The sequence below is a fragment of the Festucalex cinctus genome, chromosome 1 (genome assembly GCF_051991245.1).
Source record: "Festucalex cinctus isolate MCC-2025b chromosome 1, RoL_Fcin_1.0, whole genome shotgun sequence".
NCBI lineage: Eukaryota > Metazoa > Chordata > Actinopteri > Syngnathiformes > Syngnathidae > Festucalex > Festucalex cinctus.
Genome location: NC_135411.1, coordinates 22356812 through 22377592, shown reverse-complemented (window position 1 = coordinate 22377592; position 20781 = coordinate 22356812). Strand labels below are relative to the sequence as shown.

Here is a 20781-nt window from a genome sequence, read left to right as displayed (position 1 = left end):
AAAATACAAATGCAAGGCATAGTTGGAACACAGTGAACTTGTTTGTCTATGTGTCGTGCATGTGAGTGGAACATTGCTGAGTACGTGTGGTCAAGTTTGCAATCATTTTTTAACAGAAAACAGGCGGCCTCAGCAGACTTGCTTGAACCATTCTGCTGCGTTAGATGTTGTGGTTCTAGAGCGTTTTGAGTCATCTTCATATAGCTTGGCTATGTGAATGTGAGTGGGAACAGAGCAAAGCATTCTTCATTGCAAGCAGAAGCAGTTCTTCATTGCAGCAAATGTATAACTTATTATTTACAATCATTCCTACACAAATGTTACGCAAAAAGTGAAGCATGTTTTCCTAAAAACAAAGACAAAAGAATGTTTTTAACACATAAACTAACATCAAATGTTTCAATTGGGCTACAAGCTTTATAGCGCCACTTATACCAGGGTGCCCTGTTACTGAACTGATAAGTACATGTCACAGACAGATATTGGATCATGATGTTTATGTAAAAGAAATGTTTGTTAAAAATAAGAATTTGGCCATAACTGTTCAATTCATTGGCCTAAAAATGCTAAAATGGCAACACATTTGTTCCTAGCAACCACAATGAAATTGAAATGCCATTTTTAGCACGCAATTATATTAATACAAAACTAACACAAGAAATACACATTTATTTCTCTTAATACTTCAGTAGTGTATTTGAATGTATAATTAAAGCAAAAGAAGTATTCAAAGATTAACATGAACTATTTATAGGGAATAGTTTTGTGACAATTCTTGTTGTTCGGGCCAAATGAGGACATTTAAATGACTTGTTTAACGGTTCAGCACCGACTGTTCTCATCAATACTCCGATGATAAATCCTTAATGCTTTGCAGTTTCGCCGAACACAACTTGTTGATGACATTTATGACAGCGTAAGTAGAAATAGTTTTTCAATTTCAGACCTAAAGCCTCCTCCTCATCTCGCCAAATTAAAAAGGAGTCGGCCCCGCGCCCGCTCGCCACTCCTCGCGTCTGACAAACTATTTAAGTTTATCGCCCATCCCCAGGCTCTAACTACGCCGCCGCTAAAGCGTGTCCAGAATAGGCGGCAATGGAGAGCCAAATTGCGCTTGTTTTTATTGCCACTTAGCCTTTAATACAGCCGCCTCTAAAAGTCATTGCGGCTTGTCCCGCTAAGTCCCCCCAGCCCCCAACCCCCCGCCCCCATCTGGCCCCGCCGAGTCCTGGGAGATGCGGCTTTTCGCAAAGCCCCTTACAATACTTAGAAACAAGACGCTTTGGCTTTTTAAGTGGACACATCAAAAAGAGTGCCGGCGCAGTGCCGCCACCCCCTCAAGGCCCCCCACGGGATGGTCAGCAGTCGACTTGACTCCGCGAAGAATGAGAGGCGGCGATTGCTTTGGGCTGCCGCTCGACTCCACGCATGCATATTTAGTAGACGTTGCACCCCCCCCCCCAAGTGAGCGAGTGCAAATCTGGGCTCGTTGCTGCATTTCCAATCGGTGTTTTGTACGGGTGTGACGGTACGCCAAAAGTCATGGTTCGATACATACCTCGGATTTAGTGTGAGGGTTGTGCTCCCATTGGGTCCAAGTAAGGAACAAAATCTTAATATTGCAATAATATATCTTACTGGAGCGACGCACACCCCTCTTGTTCACCTTTTGAGAATTTGACATTTTGAAACCAATCACCAAGTCCACTTAGCGAGTTTGTTGAAATGTTGTCGGCATATGACTTTAAGCCGCAAATGCAAGGTAAACCCCCACGGAGCCCTGAAAATCGGCGCCTATTCACCTATTTCTTCCATCCATCTCCTCTCTGCCTTTTCTCTGGGCATCTCTTTCACCACCGTGACGAGAGCAGAGGAGATTGATTAGCACAGCTGGAGTTAAGAGGCAGAAGAGGGCCCCGGTCACAGGGGGCCTAGGGAGACTGTAAAGCAGGACAGATTCCCTTGAAATGCTGCTTTAAATATCCCTAAGGCCCCCTCCTCGCCTGTAATCCCCCGCCTCTGTGAGACGGTGTGTCCGAGGCTACAGTGGGCAAACCGCGATCCGCTGCAATTGGAAGGAGATGCTCGCCTGCCGAATAAACGTTGTAGGATATAAAGTCTATGAACCTGTCGTCGTTACTTTGATTTTGCTTGTTTCATCACGTTAAACATTCACTTAACAGAGAATTAATTTTGGTTTCATTCTAAAATCTAAAGTAGTAGCATGAGCTTGTGTAATGAACAACAAACTCAACTCAACTTTATTTATAAAGCGCTTTAAGAACAGGCATTGCCGTATACAAAGTGCTGTACATAAACAACCCCGTCAAAACTGGAGCCTGACTCCGTTACTTTGTGTTTAATAAACCCAAAGTGCCGGCAACTTCAGATGAAGTCAGGTGAGAAAATTCATAACGACCAACATAAATGAAAGTACAGATTAACGTTTATTTTTAATGTCAAATATAACTGAAATAATGTTTATTTCAATGTAGAAGCAGAAATGAATATCATGACTATTGTGCAAATTAAGAAGCAAGACTAACAACTCCACCCACAAAAACAGATCCAATTTCTTTTACTTTGTTTTAACAAACTGAGTGTCAACAATTGCGGACCAATTAATTCATTTATCAATGTAAAAGATATACGTGCAAATAAGAGTAAAGTCATCATGGCATCCGAAATTCAGCCAGTCTCCCTTACTTTACATTAATGTGCCAACAAATGTGGATTAAGTCAGTTGAATGTTCTATTCATCACATTAGGCAAACATTTAGTTCAATGTAAAAAAATAAAAAATAAAAAAGTTTGAGCCTTTCGTCACAACTTTGTATTAATAAACCCAAAATCATTCATCAAATTAACAAATTAAGTTTCATTTCAATATAAAATCTTAAGTAACATCATGAGTCTGCAAATGAAAAATATAAAATCAAAACACTGTCCAAAGTGTAGCCGGCCACCATTACTTTGTTGTAATGAATCCAGAGTGCCGACAAACTTGGATCAAGTCGGGAAACATTCCTCACATTCGATATGTGTTCATTTCATTGTACAATATGAAGTCGACGAGCCTGTCCTCGCTATCTTGTGTTAATAAAACCCAAGAACATCCAAACTACAACTTAAGGTTGGATTCAATATAAAACCATCATGCACTTTATATCGTTAGCCTCATATTCATACCATGTTACATTTATCAAATTGATTTTGACTAAGTTAATGTTTCTGTGTAATTGAGTGTCACAACTGCATTTGGAGCTCAAATCTTTGTCACTGTTTCAAAGATAATAAACTCCAAGTATCAACAAACTTGGATTCAATCGGTTGAGGACATTTGAAAGTATTGATCTTTGTGTCAGCATACCACAGAAAGAAAGAGTGAAAAATATGCCATCCGTGTTTAGTTAGTGCAGGAAAATGTTGATTTCAATGTTAAGGAATATGAGCCTACAGTGGCGAGTGTCTTTTCATAAAGGGAGGTTCGTGAAGGAAAGGAGAAACTGAGGTGAGACTGAGGCTGTAGCGCGAGCTGCGATCCGCTCGACTTGGTATGGGATGCTCGCCGGCTGTCCCCCTCGCCGCTCGACGCCTGTCGGACACACTCGGCTGCATTTAATGGGATTCCGTATTTGTGTCTTTCTCTGCCAACCACCCTTAACAGTGCAGCCACCTTTAATCGCTCGCTTCAATCGTAGACATTTAGCCGCAACAAGCGCCGTGCTTATTGACAGCTCAACTAATGTCCTCAACACAACCTCAACAAGGTTTTTATCACCCATGAATTTACACTCAATGCGATTGATAACAGGATCGGATAAATATACCAGCAACTTAATGACTTAAAGATTGCCTTTTGAATGGGATGGGAAGGTGTTCACCACATGTGTTGACAACGCTGCAAATTAGAGTCACATGTGCTAGACAGGATATTTCAATACTACAACACATTACAAAGGATGAAAACTCATGTATAATCCATATTTTGATATCTGTGCAGCTAAAGAAGTGCAAACATGTCAACAAACACTGTTTTTCTGAAGTAAAAGTTTGAATAATGCCTGCATATGTTGCGCCAAAATCTTTCAGCATTAATGCTGCATTCACAGGTGTGCAAGTTCAACTTCATGCCACGGGCACGACCATGCTCGATATTTTCACAGATAGGGCGGGGCTTTTGAACTTGCGCTAATACAAATCCAGATGTTACTTTTGCTCTTTAGAACAGAGGGCACGATGTCCATGATTTCCAAAAACTGTTGTGTACTGAGAGGTAGGATCCCAGAACGCAGACACAAATAAGATTTGCTCCATTTATTCACATCGAGAGGCAGAAACCCAGAGACGCAGTTCGCCCGACAGTCCTTAATAAGCCAGCAACAAACACATTTTCCAGACAGCACCCACAGACAGTGAATCGCAAAGGACCAAAGACAGCATCGCATAGGCCCAGACCTCACCCAAAGGACCAAAGGTTGACATCACGAACATTACGCATTGTAAAGAGACACTTGTTACACCAGTACCTAAACAGACACATAACAGGTCATGAACTCTCACAGGCACATAGCCGGTCATGAACCCTGGCGCAGGCCATGACAAAAAACAGTTTGAAATGTGGACTCATCAGACCACAACACACTTTTTCACACTCAGTTCATCTCAGATGAGCTCAGATCTACAGAAGCCAGCAGCATTTCCAAATGATGATATATGGCTTTTGCTCGACATGGTACATGGTTTTAATTTTTATTTCTCTATGTAGCGAGCAACTTTGATAACTGACAATGGTTTTCTGAAGTCTTCCTTAGTCTACAGTACGTGGCAATATCCTTTCCGATTTTAATGTAGTGTCGCCTGAGGGATCGAAGGTCACGAGCCAAAAGTGGCGTTTTTCAGATTTCTCTGATTCTTTTGAGGATAGGTTGGGCAATAGATTATGAAATTCCTACGCTAAATTCCTTGCAACTGCTTTGAGAAACGTTCTCTAAAACTTGGAATATTCGCTCATATGTTATTTCACAAAGTGGTGAACCTCACCCTATCCTTGCTTGTGAACAATATTTCCAGTTAATCTGTTCACCTGTGGAATGATCACAGTCTTTGTTGCCAGCTTTTTTGGAACGAGTTTAGACATCAGATTCAAAATGAGAGCAAAAGAACAACAACATTTATTAGTTTGAATATTAAACATCTTTTGTCTGTGTAGTGTATTCAATTGAACACAAAAGTTATTTGCAAATCATTGTATTCTGTTTTCATTTATGTTTTACATAATGTCCTATAAATTAAATGGAATTGGGGTTTGTAGAACAGACACACAATCGTAGCGAATGTTTGTTTTTTGGGTTTTTTTTGTTTTTGAACCCAAAAAGTTCTGACAATCTGGTATTAAGTCAGGTAAGAAAATCCTACACCTTAAACATGGATTTAAACTATGAATTAAAATAATTTCATTACCAAATATTAAGTTTACAAGCCTGTTAGTTTTTTTTTATTTTTTTCTTCACATCAATAAACAATTAATGCCTCATTTCCTAAATTCATCATTCCTACATTTCAGCTTGTTTTCTTCAAATATTGAACTTGTGTTTAATATGCAATAAACTACCAGGATACGCACCCCAAAGTTCACACGTGTGTTTGTGTGAGTCACGCGGCTTGGGATTAGTGAAAGTCATTACTCATAGTGGCTCTACACTTAAGTTAATTATATCTGGAGTTGGACTGGAACTGGCATTGAAAATGAGATTATTTTTTTCCCCGGCAGAACACAAGCAGAACTACAGAGCTTGTCCTCTCACTGAACCGTCAGTCCAAATCTTTGACAGAAAAAAAGAAATCTGTGGGTTGCAGCACACTGCGTCAAAACTCACACGGAATCTGCTTTTCCTCGCCTTCAAAAGTACGTGAAAAGAATCTAATAACTGTATACGCGGTACTGCAAAGCACAGTTTATTATTGCACCGGTCCTGGCGCACGGTGGAGGTGGTGATTACGAGGCGGCTGTCGCTGATTGCGTCACAGAAGCAAGCATTTTGTTGACTGTAGGAACAGCTCGTTAGTAGACGTTAAACGACGTCACCACCACCAAGACGTGGATCAAAGGGCAGCGCCCGACTTTTAATAAACCTTCGTCTCTGCGAGCTGCCAAGCTTGGAGGAGACGGCAAAGTGAGGCAGGAAGCAAGAAAGGAAGAGGGAGTAGTGCGCCTTCACGTCGCCCCAGAACCTGAGGCGGATAAACAAGCCTGGGGAAGTGTGAAATGGGATGATAGATGCTGCTGTGTATAAACAGTATCATTTAATGCGAGAGGCGCGCGAGGGAGGGGAGCTAGCATGAAATAGTGTGTGATGTGCCGCAGAGAGGGCGGGGAAAAATAGAAGGAGACCTCTCGTCCCGCACAGCCTGGGATGAGAGGCGACTGTAGTTAATGTGTTGTAATTGTAGATTAGTGTAGTTTACAGTATATCAACAATACCAGAGCAATGTCTTATAAAGTGTATTCACAGTTCATAGAGGCTTACCACTGACCCGAATAAAGATAAACCAAGAAAAAAAAAGTTTAGAATAACCGCTATTAATTATTGAAAGCGTAAATATACCCCAAACTGTGATCCCATGACATTAAAACTCATTTTATAACATTTGCCCTAAAATTAAAAGCCTTGAGTATTTGAATTTCTGTCATTTCAAATCGAAATGCTGGTTTATATGCATATTCGGCGGAGACGCTCCACAGTCAGCCTTTTTGAGTGGTAGTCCCATGAGCCAAGTTGTGGTGGTCCTGTCAGAACCGGTACTGGCCCCGTATATTCATGATTAGGGGTGTGAATTGCCTGACCTGACGATTCGATTCGTATCACGATTCACAGGTCACGATTCGATTCGATACCGATTAATCCCGATACGAATTTATAAGTCGATTGTTGCGATTTTTTTCATTCAAATTTAGAAAATACTAATCAGTAAGCTTGTAGAGTGTAAGATTTATGTGAAAATGTATTATTTATTTATCTGAAATTTCAGTCTTATTGAGGTTGTAATCTGTTTCATGTTTGAACAGCATTAAAATAAAATATTGAGGCTTAATGTTCCGTTCATATAACATTCTTCCATGCTCAAGGTGTGAATCCTAACCCGAAGTCAGACGTTTTGTTGAATATTTTTCCATTAAAAATGGAAGTTTAAAAATCGATTCACACACACACACACACACACACACACACACAAAAAAGGCAATGATGATAAGACGTTGAATCGGTAAGACTACAGACTGAACAATTCTGAGCTCTTAAAAAAACAAAAAAAAACAAAAAAAAAACGATTTTTTTTTTTATCGATTCGAGAATCGCGCGATGTAGTATCGCGATATATCGCCGAATCGATTTTTTTTAACACCCCTATTCATGATATATCATAGGATATGTTTCAATGATTGTTCTATATTGTATTCTTTAAGTTTTTAAGAAAATGTGAAATTAGTATGGCCTGGTCACGCCAGCGTCTGTATGAAATGTGGTGGCGTGACACCGTGCCCTACTGGCTCAGGGCCATCGGGTCCCTGGTTTCAGGTAAGAGCCAATCACGGCTCACCAGCTTTCTGGGTTTGCTCGTTCTCCTGAGCTCCTGTGATGTCATTTTTCAGTCAACAGCCAGTCTCAAAATGGCTGCTGCCTGGGATGGGTAAAAACGGATGAATTTTGCTGTTGGATTAATATTCCACAAGCGCAATCAGAATAACAGTACCGTGTTTAGACTAGTGGAGCCACATAGAACATATTGTAAAGAAAAAAATTGACTTTGCTTCCCCTTTAAGGCAAGGCAAGGCAAGTTTATTTGTATAGCACATTTCATACACAAGGCAACTCAATGTGCTTTAAGGCATTTCATAAACAGCAAGGAAATCTTGAGTCAGTGAAGCTGACCCTCAAACTTGCCTGTTTCCAAAATCGTATGAAAATCATATAATCTGGAACGGCACCTGTGCGTAAGTGTATACTGTTGTACGAAATCAGGACCAGAGTGGTTCTGGGTTAGCATTAGTGTTGTTCCGATACCGATACTGGTATCGGCAGAGGTGCCGATACTGCATTAAAACAGTGGTATCGGTGACTACTCACAAGTAACATGCCGATACCATTAATTCCAATGCTAATATTGCTCAGTATTATTAGTAATATTATTAATATTTTTATTAATTATTTTTAATTTTTTATTTTAATTTTATTCTTATATTAATTATTTTTTTATTAATTATTAATATTAGTAATAGTAGTAATATTGCTAATATTGCTAACATTGCTTTGAACCAATGGCAGGACAGCTTTTTCATGTTGAGGAAAAAAAACCTAGTATCGGTATGATATCGGTATCGGCCGATACTGCAAAGCTGGGTATCAGTATCAGTATCGGGAGCCAAAAAACGGTATCGGAACAACACTAGTTGGCATCAGAGACTGTTACCCCTTTCACACAGACTATAAGCGGACCTTTTCCTGGTTTGTGCCAACAACAGACGCGGAACAACAGTTGTAGCTCTTTAAACCGTTTTCGCCAAGTTAGTGTCAACTCACTGTCCTGTAGGCAAGGTATACATTCGTGATGGGCCGTGGTATTCGAGTCATGAATTTGCTGGCTTCTGACGTAGTATCAGAGGTTTAACTGAGGGGGGATGACAACTGTAGCTCCTCTCACACTGGCCACCTGAAGCCAGCTTTTTCCTAGCTCACGATCTTGTATGTCAGGTCGTGATGGCGGGACGTTGAAAGTTGTCTTTTGATGTGGTATCAGAAGCGGAACGTGCACACACACGCGTATAGCAGGGAGTTACACCCACAACTTACTGGCCATGCCCCGTTTCTGTTGAAAGCAATAGTCCATACCATGCAACAATTCATCCAAATGCGTCAAGCCGCAATGGCCGTGTGAACACACACTTGCGCAAGTTCCAGATGAAAGGCACAGGCGGGCAAATGCCAGCTCTGTCTGATGCGCAGTGTGGAAGGGGCACACGATCATCCTCCAACTTCCACTTTTTGGTCTCTTCAACGACTTCCCCTCGCCTCCCTTCCGGCTGCGTCACGCTCGGATGAGGAGCAGAGCGTGGGCTTCCCCGGGGGAGGCAGCAAGAGACTCATAATGGCTGTCTTTGCACGCGTGTGTTTGCTTTTGCCCCCCCCGCGGCTTATTTCAGCCACTTTGGGAAAGACGAGGCTCGCAGGGTCAACAGCCAGTCGAAACAAATGTGTTGGTATTTTTCCCTGCGTACTGCGGATTGGGAGCTCCAGGGATTGTGGCGAGGTGAGTTGGGGGGGGGGGTATGTAGCCCACGGGCCAGATCACAGACTGGATATATAGTGCAACGAGTAGAACATCTCTTACTCTCGTTGTCTCCTTGCTTGCTGCCAGCTTTCATCAGCTGCTCCTTGAGTGTGGGAGTTACTACTTGCGGCTGAAAACTGCACCGATCGTTCATGCATGCTATATGTGCATCTATAAATCACGAAAAAGTTGGCCTGTTTGGTGCCACTTTTTGCAGACCAATACTGGTATGAGTACTAAACTCTTGAGTACTCACCAATACCGATACCAAGTAACTGATCGGCCTACCACTAGTAATTTTTGAGACATAAAATGTCTATTGAAGCAATGACAGGTAGGCTTTTAGGTTTCATTTGAAACTTTAGTAAGTAGAAGTGCTCTGTCAATGTTGCCTGTACTGCATTCAATAGGCATGAATATTCTTCTGCATGAAATACCATATTGTAGAAAGTAATCATAACACCTGTAAGGGAAATCGGTCCAATTAATTATTGAATCAATAATTGTTAATTATTAAATGAATAATCCATTGGCTCATTAGTTGAAGGAGACTCAAAATTAATATTTAAATTAATTTTGAGCTTGCCTGTGGAGCACCACATCTCTTTTTGATCATTTGATCAGGATAACAGATGAGAACCTCGTCGAATCAGTCATTAAAATGAAGGATGTACCCTTTCTACAATTTTGTGAGTTCTTTGTTCAGCTTAGAGGTCACTATAAATTGATGAAACACACACACAGTAAAAACAGGTTTTGAGTTTTGTGCACGTTTATTATCTACTTCGAAAAAAATCTACTTAGAACTTAAAGAAGCAAAACTAACTACTGTGATAGGAAATAAAACAAGAACTAAAATAACCAAATAATCAAAGAAAAAAGAAACGGTCTTCAGGTCGTCCGGCTGACCAGCTGAATTTCACGGGTCAACCTGCTGGCTGGGAAGAGGCCCCTTTTGGTTGAGGTCTCACCCCGGGTTTTCACTGGATGCTGTTGCGGTGCGGTTGCGGTGCGGTGCGTCTTGACTGCGTGCTCCGGACGGGTCAATTTTTTTGTCAATCCACACCGGCTCCGCACAGCTGCGGTCCGGCAGCTCCGCCGCCGCCCACTTCCCAACGTGTCTCGCGGGACCGCGCGCGCGATCATGTGGCATTTCACAACGACAAACATACAGAAAGTCTGCTCAACAGAGAAGCAAAAAGAGAGGTGGTCTTCTGCTATGAGATTCCATGCAGCATCCTTTTTTTGGTTGTCCTTGTAAAGTATATTAATAACGAGAGTCGGGTCAGTGCGGGTCCACTCTTTATTTCTGTCTTCCGCGTCCGGCTGCCGCTCAGTACGGCAAGCGAGACGGGCACAACAAGCAATCGCGAACATCAAACTCACAATACATTACAGTCCTTATAAAAAGGATGTGCCGTGTCATATATTAATTTGTGGTTTTCCACCTCCAATATAAACCTCTCCTCGTCCATGTTCGCTGGTGTCTAAACCGTGAATGAGCACATGGCCCGGCGACGCCCACGTCACGTTTTGCTGAAAAACTTGCGAAATAGGAGCTGGCGAGTGTTTTATTCTGAAAGGTAACCGGAAATTTATTTTGAAACTGCCTCGGTCTTCCTGTCCCGCTCGATGTGTTTTGTGCTAGCTTGCCATTTGCCGGAGGCCTACCGCTGCGGCGTCCGGCAAAAATAGAAAATAGGCTATCCTTGCGGAAGGCTTGCGGCACGCCGCAGGCCTTCCGCAGTCGACACGCAACGCACCCGCAAGCGGTGTAAACTGCACCATTCGAATGAATGGAATCTAATTGCTTGCGTCGCCGGACCGCACCGCAACCGCACCGCAACCGCATCCAGTGAAAACCCGGGGTCAGGGTGCCTGGAAAGGCACCATCCGCTTGAAACTATGCAGGGACAAAAGCAGCGTGTTTCACTGCACCTGTCGCAAAAGCGATGGCTTCCGTGAGTTCAGCGCGTGCGGTGGTCACGCGAACCTTGTGCTGTTGGTCGCGCTAGCTGTGGCTAGCCCCTTTGTCTGGCAGCCGCGCCCGATGAGAGGAGCAGCCGGGGAGAGCAGGACCAAAGGAGCCAAAAGAGAAGCAAAGAAGGAAGAGGGAAGAGGGTGGCTGCGGCCTCGCTCCACAGGGGGTCTGGTACGACCAAAGTGGAAAGTTACCAGCTTAGAGAGGGTTTTGGTAAAAACTAATCAGAATGAATCTGGATGCCATGTTTACCGAGATTCTAAGGTCAAAATTCAATCAATGCAACACGTACAGTTGAATACCTCAAATGAAATGTTACCTAGCTTACACTGTTAAAATTATAAACCTTAGAAACATAAATTTATTGAATATAATTTTCACCTTAATGGGCATATGGATGGACATGGATGGAATTCAAAAGAGAAAAAAGCTCTGTCAACCATGTAGAAATTCAGTCAGCAAATATATAATGAATGTATAATATTGGTAGCAACACACCAATAATGTTTAGAATTCAAATAAACCTTATAAACATACATACATATGCAATTGCATCAAAATGGACATATGAGAGGATCAGCATGGATACAGTTCACTTAGAAAAATATTCTGTTAGCCATATATATCATTGAGTTCCTGATTTTAAAATGGCCACAAGATGGCCAGTGCATTGAAATAAGACCCGTATGGACCCAATACCGATACCTGCTACCCGCTCATCCCTACTAAAATGCTCCTACTGCAGTTCCACTGGTTCTCATTTGAATAGATAAAAAGGTTTTGGTAGTCTGCACCCATCAAAGGCCATTTTTTCCTAGCATCTTCCAGATTATCCATTTTTTTTGTGAAAGGTACTTGTTGCTGTCAAGTACTTGATACATCAATAACATTTGAAAGCACCGCTGAAATCATTGTCATGTATCTAAATATTGAAATTCAGGCTTTAGTTTTGATCCTCTTCCTTGCTGGGGTCTCTGAATGTCACGGGCTTAAAAACATGTCAGTTGTAGTTACATTTGTGTACCAAAGACACTGATGAGCCCCTTTCACTCTGTCCATGAATTCTGGCTTTTTCACTGCCACCAACTGTCACGCCGTGATCGACCAGTACTACCTCTGCGATCTACCGGTAGATCGTGATCGACATAATGAGTACGCCTGCTTTACAAAGACCGTCTCCAGCCTGCAACAAACAAGACGATTCGCACCCTTGTGGAGGATTTGTCAAGGTCCAGTTAAGCGAGGTCCTTAAGAACACAATTGGATACTTGGCCCGTTTCACAAACTTGAAGATAAGTAGTCATGGTCCATTTAAGATGCATCCTTACGAACACAATTGACGTGTCACGGACACACCCGATGAGATTTTGTCTCGTCATACACACACTCGATAATATCAGTTCTTCCTCATTCTGAGTGGTGTCCGGAGGTTCCGATTATCTTCAGGGGCAAAGGAGCAATGGTACACTTACAGGGCAGTCAACAGAAGGCTCCTTGTTCCGACTGTAGGGTAGTAAACGAGCAGCACGGTGTGGCCCAGTGGGGGATCTTGGGAAAATAAACTTTTTCTCTTTTTTAATTTTTTTTTTACTACCCCTATGGCGTAACAAATGACTCCAGCTGTGCTTTTTGAGAGGGAAATCGCAAAGGAAGGCTGTTGCTAAACAGAAGGTTTTTGTTTTGTTTTGTTTTTTTTGCATCTGTCACGGCAGAAGACTTGGGATCATCCAAATGAACTAAAATCACTCAAATCTGATAAAAGGCTGGTCACACAGCAGCTCCAGTGAGAGGCATCACAATGTATTGACCATTGTCATTTTCTGCTTCTTTGGCCTCGCTTCAATCGACACCTCTTTTTATTTTCTTTTTTTTCTTTTTCTTTTTTGCATTCTGTATCATCAAGCATTTCAGCTCATTGGCGTGTAGCTGGTAAACAAGAAGGCCACGGCGGCTCTGGTAAACTTTTCTTTGCGACTCAGCCATATAAATCCAATCAACATTTCACAGCGTTAAATGCTGTGATCTCATTCCCACTTTATGGTTCGACTTGCAAATGCCTCGCAGTAATTACGCTGCCACTCAAAAGGCCTTAAAGCTCCTTCTCAGTCCAAAGCAACTAAGTATCTTTGGATAATATTGCAGTTGCTCATATTGTGGTCAGGGGCATTTATTTACCCAACTGCACCAGAGAATGCCGAGGGACAATTATGGGTAAGGGTTTACTTCTCGGGAGGGGGGCAGTCAACGCCCTACATATTTTGTGCCTGTGATACTGCCTGTGAAGTATGGTTACTGAAAACATGAAATACGTGTCTACTGTCTATCATGAGTATACCCTGCATGCCCAAAAAGATACAGGAATCGTCCATTTTGGTTAGAGGCCTACATTTTAGGATTATGTTTAGCTACTTCTAGGGGTCTTCAAAATTGAAGTCAAGGTTTTAGAAAGTTATGCCCCTGATTCCGGTTTCACTTAAAAGCATGGGATTTGTTTGGCATTTTGTAACATCCCCTGGAATGTTTTGAAAATTCCGTCCACAGGGGCAGATCCTCAAACTTGGCACTAGCCAGACTGATACTGTGTTTGCAAGAACAGAATTAATTGCGGCGTCCATTCGTCCATGTTAGGGTTGTTTGTTTGCCCCGGCGTCGGCGCTGGCTTCCTGGTTTCGTCACAGTTGCATATCCCGCCCCCAAACACAATGTCGCTCTGTGATTGGTCCGAACAACTCGGTGGAAATCAACGGGCTTGGTCCAAGTTGTATTCTCCGGGTTTATGAACTCACAAATACCGCAAGAATTCATCTTGAAGAGCAAGGTAACAGATCCTCTACTCAACCTGAAATTTACTTAGGTGTGTCAGTGTACCAGGAAATCTACCATTTTGGTTATTTTTGGTCACTTCTTGGCAACTTTTGAAATATACTAGAAATATTTAAAAATGTAAGCATGTCTACCTAGAGTAGATGCGCAAAAAAGTCTCAAGAACACATGCCTGAAAAGACACAGGACAAGTCGGACATTTGAAGCGGCCATTTTTGTTCAAAGTTTACAATTGGTAGCATCCCCCGTGACTTTGAAAATTCAGAGCTTGAAGCCGGTTTTAGTTTTGAACATGAAATTTGTTAGGCATGTCTACCACGAGAAGCCCTCCAAAAAGTCTCAAGAAGCCATGCCTGAAAAGTTACAGGAAGTCTGCCATTTCGTTCTGAAGCAGTCTCTTAGGGTCATTTGGATTCATTCCCGGTATCTTTATCAGCAAAATTCCCAATAGATTTTGCTCTACCAAAGCTGAACCTTATACACTGGACATATGGACAACACTAAATTGTGAAGGTCTTACGTTTTTCTAATTGCATTTCAATCGTTTTTCTAATTGCATTTCAATGTAGCATGGTAGAAGAGACGTTTGCTAACTCAACATAAATCACATAACTCCAATGAGTCAACCTCATGAGGTCAGTGCTTGATCGAACATCTTGGTCCTACCTTGAAAAGATTCTTAGGCGCCCCCTATTGGCAAAAATTGCAACAACAGGTTCATTAATTCAGTCATATCATTCTTGTTTTTGTCACCTTTTCACTTTCACACTTGACTTCTCGTGCGTTTGCGTGTACTGTATGTGTGTGTCCACATTTTCCCTCACGCAGCTCACTCGCCCGCTGCGCACATTTTCTCTGCTCAAGTTGCGATAACAGAAGTATATCTACGACTTTGAGCCCATCTCGGTTTATCTTTCCAATTAATATCTGCCTTTGTGCCGCAGAGCGGGCCGCTGTGCCGCTAATGATGCGGATTACCGCCGCCTGCCGGTGCCGCCGCTCGCTGGGAGCCCGATTCCCCCCCGCCAGGGCCAGCGATCTGTCACCCGTGGCCCTCCTCCCTTCCCAAACCGCGTCCCCACACCGCCGCGCAATGAGCAGCACGCTGCGCTCTAATGATGAGAAGCTTTGCCGCGCTCTCGTCTGTCACCTCGCTCTCCCGCTGAACCTCCAGCACACACCTTCGCCCCGCCGCCTCATCTTCCTCCTCCTCGCCGTCATTTGAAGACGAAGGACCAGGGAGGGGGAGACGTCTCATTTACACGCCCCTGTCGCCGTCGCCGAACCCCTCGCTCAACCGTCATGCCGCGCACACTAATGAAGGAGAGGCGATGCCCCCCATTTATCTTGAGCGGAACCCGAGGGTAGGAGGGACATTTTTCTGCCTCCCCTTGCTCGCACTGCTCAAGTCTCATCTGGCTGCCTTGGATCATTCTGGTGTGACGCAGTAGAAAAACACATGCTACCCAGACAAGCTTCTGTTGGGGGTTAGGTCAATTTATTTATTTATTTATTTATTTTAAACCTTGCTCCACCATCCACTCGTGACTGACCACAAGTCATCATAGAACTTTTCTGAGTCACAAAGCAAGAATTACATGTCATTTGACCAAGGAAGACATTAAACGGCTTCAATGATGAGTTTAGACATTTTCCTCTTAAATGTGTGAACTCTCATTCAAAAGGAAGATGTCAGGTCAATTGTTTGAATGTGACGAAACTCCAGCTGAAAGTCGTAATTGGTGTCAAGGAAGTATGTTGAATTGATATGTCTCGAGTGAGAGACAATCGTCTTTGCAGGGGGAGGAACTCACTTTGGCCTGGTTTGTTAGCGGACGTTACCAAGAATCTTTGCCATAGTGTGCATTATTTCAAATTAGGGATGTAACGATATCCAAATATCACGATACGATATCACGATACGAAGCTCACGATACGATAATTATCACGATATTGTGGGGAGGTTGCCGATATTTAAAAAAGGTCACAATATTGTACAAAAAATGAGCTCATTCTAAACAAAGCACAATATTGTGCTTTTGTACATAACAGCAATGCATCTAAACTACCTTCAATCTCTAATAACATTTAATATTGAGGCACTTAATCGCTAATGCAAGCCCACATTGTTTTCCTCCACAAATTGTCTCGCTTCAAAGCATTTTACAATCCCATTCGTCTGACAATTAGTGTATTTTCGTGAACATGACGACGATGATATTGTGGCAGTTTTAATATCACAATATCGCCGGTATCGTTACATCAATATTTCAAATCATCTGTTAGCTAATTATTTTAAGGACAATGTTGTAAGATTCATTTCGAATTATACTGAACTATTTACAGTTCAAAGCATTTTGGGGGGGTCACTATAGCAATAGCTAGCTACTAGCATTTACAGTATAATGAAATTGGCAAAGATGAAGTCTTTCCTCGAGTCATATTTTTCTGACTGGAAGACATAGTGGATGTAGCTCTATTTCGTCGTAATGTTTGGCATGTTCAGAAATCCTGTTTCTCTCAGCGAATGTTCTGAATTCCTGTTTCCACACTTCCGTCTTGACAAGCAGAATAATTGTGACTCGCCATAAAATGGCTGTAGCGCAACTTTCCATAGCTGTTAAGTTGTGGCCTTTGTTATACAACAAATCTTTGAAATGTTCCAAAGTGTAACTTAACCTTTTTTCCCCAACAGATGACATTTTCCGCCAGTCCCTATTCGGACCTCATCCAGGTCACCACGCAGTCGCTGGCTCAGGGGGCGGAGCAGACGGAAATGCTGTGGGTGATGGGCCCCGTGTTTGCCGTGGTGCTCATCATCAGCGTTGTTATAGCCATCCTGCTCTTTAAGAAGTAAGTGGCTCTCTTCATTTCTGTATGTCAAGTAATGCAATGTTTCTCAACCCTCGGGACACACGATCCAGCTTGTTTTCCATGGTTCCCGATTTCAACGCAGGTGACGATCGTTATCAGGCTTCTCCAGAGCTTGCTAATTAGCTGTTATTGGAATCACCTGTGTTGGAAATAGGGAGACATGGAAAACAGGCTGGATAGTGTGTCATGAGTACCAGGGTTGAGAAACACTTAGTAATGACTTGTGATCTCCACTTTTTGAAAGGCCCAATGTGCTATTGTGCTGCTTAGTTCATCAGACTGTTGACTAGTCACCTAATGTGGTTGCATGATTTTGTAACAGAACTAAAATAGTTGCTAGTTTTCATGTCATTCCTGGTTGCTTTTTGCAGCACGTTCAAACCTTTAATTCGCGTTTTCTGGTCCCGATAAGAAGAAAATAAAAATCTATCCAAAATGTTTCTCAATCATGATGTCAAACTTATCTTAGCCACAATATCTCCCGTACTCACCCAACCAATGACAAAATTTGCCATTCCACCAAAAACTGTTGATGCAATGTATTATTTACGAGTTACTATTTTATTTTGCTTCAGTCAATCTTTTAAAACAACTTGAGCCCGAACGATACACATCCGATAATTATATTTGCCATATTTTAAACTTTTATTAATTGTGGATTTCGTAAATCAGAATCATTAGCTGCTTTTCCACCAACAAGCCCAGGAACTTTTACTTCTGGGTAAAGGGAGTTCTTGGTTGGAAAAGTTCAGCAGGGAATTTTGAATTGTGTTTCCACAGCGTCTTACAGTTCTCAGTAATTCATTCAAATGAGTTTGATTGAGTCCAGTCGATATAAAAACAACGCCCCCAAATTTGACCAATCAGCTGCGGTCATTGCAGCCCGCCCCTCAAAGTTCCAGCCTGGCTCAGCAAGACCCTGCTCCTGAGATAGTACTTGGATGGCCCCTGGGGAATTCAATTACCCCGGAAATTATTGTTGGTGGAAGAACGAACAAACTGAATTTTACCAAGGTAAACTGAAAAGTTCTCCAAAGGTTCCTGCGGTGGAAAAAGCGCCTACAACATCGCTCACGACACACGAATAACTGTTTGACCACCAAAAACATTTAATGACGTTTACTAAAATCCAAATGAATGCTGCCAAAAACGTTAATTGACGTTTACTATGTTTTTTTTTTTTTTTTTTTTTTTTTTCTCAATGGGCAGTGCAACATCTTGTATAGCGCTCCTTTTGTGAATGGGTGCTATCCCATTCCCGTAATATCACAAAACACCCACTAACTATGGCCAGCAGATGGCAGCATTGTATCTCTTTTCAATGTTCTGCCGGTGTATGAAACTGCAGTCAAACATGGCGGATCTTAGGAAATAGAACGTATAGAACATGATAGAACAGATGGTGTGAATGATCAAAGCGTTTGTCACATTAAATTTAATTCACAGAGTGTCACGAAACAAAAAAAAATGAATGTCGAAGTCACTGTTGTGCAGAAAATGCGTCTTTTCACAAGAAGCTCGTTTTCTCCTTATCTTTTTGCGCAGTCACTCAAATGGTGATTACTAAAGAACGAAATAAAGTAAAAACATACTTATTTTTCTAATGAAATGTTGGAACGCGTACTTTAATTTGGTACCCACCATGTTTATGTAGTCAAAGTACAAAATATTCTGTTTGCCTTGAAATATGAGTTAAAATGCTCAAAATCAGCTGGCGCTGTAAGGGGTTATTTTTTGGATGTGTGGCAGTCAAAGAGTTAATCTGTTCAGTATCAAGGCAGTCAGGTGGAAAACAGTGAAGGTTGTTGTATGCTTTGAATAGGGAATAAGAGCAACTGCATCTGGTGGACAAATATTAACATAAAAAATGTAAATCCAAATGAAATTAATACAAATAGTTGCCTTTGTTTATGTTAAAATAAATGTGGATTTGTTGAGAACAAAAAAAAAAAGTGCCTTTTTTTTCTACCCTCAATTGACTATTGTTTGACGATTCTCCTGTCCTGATGAATCATTACATTTCATAAGAACAACAACAATTGAAAAGCCAACCTGTTCTCCAGTCAGCCCCTGCGCCTCCCCGCAGTCCACTAAGAGACTCGCCCAGGCTTGCTATCAGGCCTGGAGACAGCCCACCGCTGCGCCTCCGCTGTAGCCCTTTTCTTCGCGCCGACAGATTGACAGGAGGGAGTGTGGGCTGGAAGCTGTGAGCCCTTTTTTTGTTTGTTTTTTGCTGCCAATAAAACACACAAAGCGATAATTGAGTTCTCGCCAGAGCGGTTGTTATTGCTACCTGTGCATTTGCCAAACTCAGAGCCTGTGATGGGGTTGTTCATAGAAAAGTGGCCTCATGCTTGACATTTTCAAAGAGCTGGATTAAAACAAGAGGATAATAATTGCCTATTAATCCCCTCCTTCCCTTTTCTTCATGAACGCAGCAAACAGGAGAGGTGGGTACTGTCACTCAGTCACGCAGCCATGTGTCCTCCATTTGTGTTGTGTGGTCGTCACTGTGGGTCTGCTTCCTCTCACGTGCAAAATAACGACAAAATGGAGGGAAAGCAGACTCTAAATTGCCATGTCAAGTCATATTTGTCGAGTTTTAACAGACATGAGAAGCACCAGTCTCCATCTTTAATGAACAGGGAAAAACAAATACCATGAAATTAGTTTATAACACAGCGACTCTTAAGAAACAAACATCAAGAAATGACACATGCTTATTCATTCAATAACAAGGCACTATTGCAGAAAATAGTAAGCTTTAAAATGTTGCTTCATGCTTCAAATGTGGTGGACAAATATTAAAATGACTATTTGAAATATTACATAGGCACCATTATCCAGCATAAATAAGCGACACACACTTACCGTTACACAAAACAGTCAAGGGTGTGAAATGTTGCTGCATGCTTTAAATGGGGGAAAATTAGAGCTATTTGGAGAGAAAAAAAATATTGAATTAAAAATATGAAAGTTTACATTTACCTTCAAGTCCAGGCTTCGGCCTTCCTGGGTTGAGTTTGCATGTTCTCCCCGTGCCAGCGTGGATCTTCTCCGGGTACTCCGGTCTCCTCCCACATTCCAAAGACATGCGTGGCAAGTTAATTGGGCGCTCCGAATTGTCCCTAGGTGTGCTTGTGAGCGTGGATGGTTGTTTGTCTCTGTGTGCCCTGTGATTGACTAGAAACCAGTTCACCTACTGCCCGAAGCTGGCTGGGATAGGCTCCAGCATCCCCGCGACCCTTGTGAGGAAAAGCGGTCAAGAAAATGGATGGATGGATAATAATAGTAATAAATGTTTCCCAAACACTAAAATAATAGATAAAACCAAAAAAAAGAAATATTTAAAATCTAAGCTGTTAAGAGGACGGACGGACGGACGGACGGACATTTACCTTCACACGATTATCCAACACAGTCGAACAGTATACGTTGATCAGTTCAGTAGTTAAGCAACCGTATGGAAAACGGTAAGATGTGAAATGTTGCTGCATGCGTTGAATGTTGGGTGGAATATGCACCATCTGCTCGAGAAATATTAATGCAGAATGTAGACTTTTAAGATAAACACTGTTATAAAACATGAAGAGTTCTGCTTCAAGGCACCGTTGCAAAAAAAAAAAAAACAATAAGAGGTGTGAGTTGTTGCTGCATTCTTTGAATGAGGCAAAAGAAGCACCATCTTATGGACAAGTATGAAACTAGAAATGTGAAAGCTAACTTGTGCGCCGTTATCCATAATCAATAAGCAAGCTTTAGTATATCAGTGTGAA

The 20781-nt window shown here is 42.0% G+C and overlaps 2 protein-coding genes across 16 annotated transcripts in view; one reads left to right on the top strand and one right to left on the bottom strand.

The window, feature by feature from the left end:
* The window catches only part of LOC144020339 (ras-related protein Rab-8A-like), a 316622-nt gene that overhangs the window by 153040 nt on the left and 142801 nt on the right, over nucleotides 1–20781 (bottom strand). The window lies entirely within an intron of this gene.
* ptprfb (protein tyrosine phosphatase receptor type Fb) overlaps nucleotides 1–20781 on the top strand; it is a 273163-nt gene that overhangs the window by 215237 nt on the left and 37145 nt on the right. For all 15 annotated transcript variants that reach the window (XM_077523628.1, XM_077523666.1, XM_077523597.1 and 12 more), the window contains one exon: nucleotides 16827–16984. In XM_077523628.1, the coding sequence (XP_077379754.1) occupies nucleotides 16827–16984 (158 nt within the window). The remainder of the gene's footprint in view (nucleotides 1–16826; nucleotides 16985–20781) is intronic.